We start from the raw sequence: 6,000 nt of genomic DNA, 5'->3' as shown, positions 1-6,000 counted from the left end.
TGTCCAGCTCAAGTGTTAATCCCATCATATTAATCACAAAATGTAATGTCCAAAAAATTATTTAAATAAAAATCTCCTCCTGCTAATTTTTACTCAATGTAACTCACATATACAGGAATCAAAAATAAAGTGAGCTGATTAAAAATTCCTTGTAGTACCTTTAAAGGAGTGCATAAAAGTAGAAAACTTTTGTAAATGATAAATACACCAAAACTACAAAGGAATAAACACAAAATGTTGCACATGATATATTTTTAACATTTTACAATAACATTACATTACTAACACCAACTCATTGTTCATTATTGAATGCGGGGATGAAGCTTGAGTACATTATTCTTTTAAAGATCAGAGAGATCTAATCAACCTTGTGTGAAATACTTTTTGTTTACAGCCGTGTTTTCTCAGAATGAATGTGAGAAGTATTTTAAGAACGATAGCCTCCGCGGTCTCTGATATTTCGGATAGCCCTGAAGGCAGCACACGCCTGGGGGCGGGGTTTAGAAAAACCCCAGTCTGAGTCATGATTCTCCTAAACAGCAGCGATGATCCAACACAACTACTGTAACGTAGACAGACAGCAGGCGCACCTTGGTCTGAAAACACCAGTAAAACCAGTAAAAATGTGTCCACCGTCGCTGTGACTGGACTCTCGGCTCCGCGGGCATCCATGGTCTATCTCCCGGGGATGCAAACCGAGGCGCACAGCGTCAAGCCGGGACAGCTGCTCGACATGTTTGACTCTTCGTGGAGGGTGCGGAACATTTGGGACGGGGTGAGGCTGGAGGTGGTGGAGGACCCCAGCCCGGTGGTCCTCCACAGCTTCACACATCTGGACCCGGACCTGCCGCTGCTGGAGGTGAGGAGCAGACCGGGTGGGGGAAAGTGACAGGGACGAGGCTGGTGGAGGGCGCAGGAGAGGCGAGGATGAAGGGCGGCTGAGGTCCGTTAGATGATGCGGTTTGTTGTGATGTGATCAGGAGGATGATCAGGCGGAGACAGGACTCAGACTGGCTTTGAGGGTCCAGGGTGGGGATCATTATCTAATAACAAATTATTGAATTATAATTATATTATTTTAAAGCCATTAAGCTTTATCTCTGGATCTTTTTTAAACTGTTTACCCCACTTTTAACACCAAAAGCAACCAGTTTATTGCATATCAAACTTCATAAGAACAGCTGTACATATCCAAAATATGCAATAATTAAATTTATATGTATAAGATCATGTTTTATTATTGTATTATGCCTCAGATGATGTCATATGAAGACATAATCCTATATTTTTTAATCCTTATTATTGTCATGTGTGATGCATTTTAAACAGCTTATCAGTGTCAAATGCTGAGTTGCTTGAAATTATTGGCTTGACTCTGTATGAAGTTATATAACGGACTGGTAAAGTGTAACAGACAAAATAAGATTTAAGATTTAGAGTGAAGCATACAGTATTGTTGTGATGCTTCTTAGACGTTGGCACGGGGGGACTGTAACAGGATGACTTGCTTTTTTCTACCGGTTTCACCTCTGTGATTATTACTCCTCCCTACTCATTCTTATTCAATTCAATACTGAAATGACTGTTGAAACCCTCCATTGTAGGTGTCACTGAGTCAAAGCTGACTAAAAGTAATATAATACTGATATTGAAAATAGGTGTTTTTTTTGTTTTTTTTTTGTCATATCACAAGTTGATATTTCCTGCTGTGTTCTGGCATCCAGTACTGTTGTACTGTAAGTAGTGTTAGAAGATAATATGTATGGACTGCTTGTACATTATGCTGTCTGTTTAGTGGCTTACAAAATCCATAGTTATGTAAATTTACAGAATTAATGACAGGGAACAAAATTTAAATGCAATATTAATGACGGGGTCCATTAGAGATGAACAGTCTACAGCCATAATAGCAGCGCTGTGAAGCTGTGAGTGAAATGCTGGGGCTGCAACGTTTGAGTGACTCATTTTTTTAAAATATTGATTTTGTTTATTTATTTACAAGTGTCCTGCGCCATATGATGCCCAGCCCATATGGACATACAAGACACTAAGCAGCAGCCAGGATGGGTACATGACAAATCAGGATTCTGCAGATGTTTGGCCATAAACCAGATTATTGGAAAAATTATTCTGATCTGATGGTGATGCTAGATGAAAAGTTTAGGGGTTGCCAAAGTGATTACAATTCATTCTCAGGGGGTTATTGAGACATTTCACATAAAAACACAAATGTGAGCTGGATATTTTATTATGTATCAAAGTAGTGGACTAGCCATCACTGGAGCCACACCACTGGCCTGGTGAAAAAATATTATGCTAATGTTTTTTGGCAGTATATTTTTCACTCCGGGCTGTGGGTTGGGCTGTCCGCAGTTTCACCTCATTTCATCTTCTCAACTCTTATTTCCCATTGCATGACTTTCCTCATCAGCACATTACGCAAAGACACGGATTCACTGTTATCTGTAAAAAATGTCCTTTTTTTCATGGATTTAGTGGAACATTCTGCAGCACTGCGCTCTTTACATCTCGTACATTCAATCAGATAAGTAGGGAGGATGAGTAATCATATTTATTGGTCTTAAAAGGCCTGGGATCAGACGAGGACGACATTCTAACTGATACCACATGGAGACGATCTGGTCTCTGCTGTCTGTCCTCATGTTGGTCTGTTAGTCATCAATCAGGCCTGGACTGATATCACAAGCTCATCATTAAGAACTGTATGTTTTCCCCTGCATACCCTGAGCTCAGAGAGGTAGCCCTGGTCTGTTGTGTCCGGCTCAGCTAACCTGTTCAGCTACGTCTCTCTGCTCTAATCTAATCCTCTCCTCTAACACAATTACCTAATGCTTAATCCCCCTCCTGCGCAGGCCGAGGGGCTTCCTCCACAATCGCTGCCTTTCTTCCCCTCACTTCAGAGCCCGAGGTGAACGTTATTCTATGCCGTGGCTCTGTTGCAGTAAGGAGGGTCACTAGGGCTGATGGGGAGGTGGGCGGGTTGGATTTAGTCATTTGTTGATCCCTCTGGCTCCTGGTAACCGGTATCAGAGCAGAGTCTGTATGTATTACATGATATAGCTGTGGGGAGAAAATGCTTTGAAATGGAAGTTGCTAACAGATCAAGTTACTGCTGTGTTAGGCCTCTGACAGAAAAATGATGCTGTGCTGCCCCAGTTAATGCTGATTTTGCTTTCATACTTGATATTGTTATTGTTTGACATGATAAAAGGTCTGAAATGAGTGCAGGAAATGCTGCTAAAACCCGACTTTGGCAGATAAACAAATAATGGTTGGCTTCATTCTGGATCATATTTTTAAAATTTTCTCGGTTCCGAACAATTTGAAGTTTAAATTTCCGTTGAAGGGTTGCTGTTCATGCTTGATTTATGTATTATTTATTTATCAAGTTGTTGTCAGACAGAACTTGGCAAGGCCACCACTCATTGCAGACACCTCTCACAATTAGTTCTGGGTATCGTGATCCTGGGGCTGACGCTGTACGACTTAGGGCTGCAGCTAACAACTATTTTTAATATTGATTTGTCTACTGATTATTTGTTTCAGTTAATCACGTGGTGTAAAGTCTTACGTCTGTAGAAATATCTGAAGTCCATTGTCAAAGTCAGACAGCTTGTTTTGTCCAAAAGCAGCCCATAACCCAGAAATGATCAGGTAATGTCACACTGGACAAAGGAAAGCATCGAATTCTTCAAATTGAGATCTTGAAGCCACAAAATATGAGGCATTTTTGCTTAAAAAAAAGATTTACTGAAAATAATTGATTATTAAAATAGTTGGATTGATCAGTTAATGAGTTAATAATGTTTTCAGCTTTAGACTGATTTCATGTCACAAGAAGCCAAATGTTAAATAAACACAAGCAGCTGCACCTGTAGGAACTTTGCCTAAATAAAATGTTTTGTCAGATGAAGACATCATAGCTATACAATAAATCTTTTTTTGGTAGGATCTATTTGAGTGCTGCCACCTTTTTTCTCAAGAACTCAAAAAAAGTCTGATCAAAGAATTTGTTAAGGTTGATATGGTTTAGATATCACAAAATCTAGTCCTGAACCATCTTCTGAGAGCTTTTTAAGTCTTAAACTGACAAATCTTGTTTGCAGTTTGGTGTAAAGGGAAGGAGCAGTGTGTAACAGTGTGTAACTCAGCTGTTTGAATATCTTGTGTTTAAGCCCCCTTTTTACGTTTTGTTTGATTTTATATAACTGTGTTAGTCCTGCTGTAATTGTATTTCCAAGTAAACCGCACTGACACAGATGTAAAAACCTTCAGACGACTGCATACAACAGTGCATTCAAGCTAAAAATAGCCATAATTAAGAGTGGAGTTGTTCAGAGAGCTTTCCAAACGCTGTAGTCCAGTAGCAACCCAGCAGGATTAGAGGCCAAACCAACATAAAACACTGCGGAACAAAGAATAGACTGCTTCTCATTGAGACTGTCTCAAGAGGCCTGCAACAGTAAGTCCTTCAAAGTGCCGGCTCATTCAGTCAGTAATCAGTTTGTGTTGGAAGCAGAGGACATCAGAGAATGAGGCCTGCAGCTCCTTGACACCCAGAACAGTTCAGATCAGTTCACGACTGTGGGACAGCTGAGACTTAACAAGACAGCCGCTGCTGTCCCTATGACTCCTCCTGTTTTCACCTCCATGTTTAAAGGATAAATATATAATATATTTACTGTAATAAATCATAAAATGACCGTGACATGCTGTCAGAGATCAAAGAAACATGGTAAGTTGAAATACTGGCTTTTCTGAGAACAGTGCTACAGCCAGCATGTTTTCCTTTGAAAATTGCAGTCCGGTGCAGAATATCTGTTGTTAAAATTAATGCTGAATGTTCGCCGAAGTGTTTGCGAGACATAAGAAATCATTAATAATGTTTTAAATCGGTTAAATTGAGCAACATTTTTATGGAGTTTGGCAGACAGTAAGGCAGACGGTTACTTAACTCCAGGCAAGGAAAATTTTCAAACTGACCACAGACAGCCAATCAACCGGCGATTATCGTTTATTCATCCTACCGAGTCTCACTTTAGAGATGTGTGCGAGCAACTTGTTTGCTATGTACTTTAGCTACGTCCAATAAACGAAACAAACTCACAAAGTGTCAAGAATAGAAACCCTCATTCTTCCTATTAAACAGACAGATGAAAAAGTGTGACAGCCTGTTTATGGTAAATGAACATCTATGTCCTCAACTCGCTATTTGGGCTGCAATACTCATTTTTTAACGCTAGGATCTTACGTATACCTCCTTTAACAGCGACTGATATCTGATTCAATTTGGAGGTCTTCGGTTCTGTTTCAGGAGGTAATCAATAGTCAGTACATTTATGAACTGACAGTGAAATCAGAGACACAGAGCTACTGTAACTGATCTAAAAACAGCTTTGTATCGTGGTCTGACTGTCCTCAGACTGCTCAGAGTGACTCAGCCAAGCTTACAAGCAGCCCCAGATGAATGATATAATAACACAGTAGAACTTGAGTTAACCCACATGGAAGAAATAATCTCATGGCAATCAAAAACAAACAGAATATCTCATTACAGAACCAGTACAGTACACAATACTGGTTTAGAGTTCCCTGTGGATATTTTTATCCATGTGACCCAGATCTGCACTGAGAAAATGTGACTTCAATGAGTCTTCTGTTGTTCACGCTGATTATAAACCATCGGATCTGAGGCACATGTGGAGAAGCAGATGTCACGTTGGGACACTCTGCAGTGTGAGTGAGTGAACGGAGGTGAGCTGTGGTGAGCTCTAATTTAAGGTTTAAGCATTGATTGAAGAGCAGGCGGGAGTTTGGCCGAGCGTCGCGGTGAGAAACGGGAGCCGAACCGAGTCGGTACAGAGGAGCTTTTGTTTCCACGGTTCATGTTGAAGAGAGTCGAATAGCCGAGTGCTGAATCCAAGCGGCAGACAGAACGACAGAGTCAGGCAGCAGCTGGAATGTGAAGGCCCGATGCCT

General features: G+C 40.6%; 1 protein-coding gene across 1 annotated transcript in view; it reads left to right on the top strand.

Annotated features, from left to right (window-relative positions):
- Window positions 1-500: 500 nt before the first annotated feature.
- LOC146320121 (ral guanine nucleotide dissociation stimulator-like) overlaps window positions 501-6,000 on the top strand; it is a 30,614-nt gene continuing 25,114 nt past the window's right edge. Inside the window, exon 1 of the mRNA XM_084728238.1 lies at window positions 501-859. Coding sequence (XP_084584364.1) covers window positions 671-859 — 189 coding nt within the window. The 5' untranslated portion in view covers window positions 501-670. The remainder of the gene's footprint in view (window positions 860-6,000) is intronic.

Source organism: Lutjanus erythropterus, chromosome 10 (assembly GCF_056507025.1).
Source record: "Lutjanus erythropterus isolate fLutEry1 chromosome 10, fLutEry1.hap2, whole genome shotgun sequence".
In the NCBI taxonomy this organism is placed as follows: Eukaryota; Metazoa; Chordata; class Actinopteri; order Lutjaniformes; family Lutjanidae; genus Lutjanus; species Lutjanus erythropterus.
The sequence above is the reverse complement of the archived record's forward strand: the minus strand, read 5'-3'. Positions and strand labels throughout refer to the sequence as shown.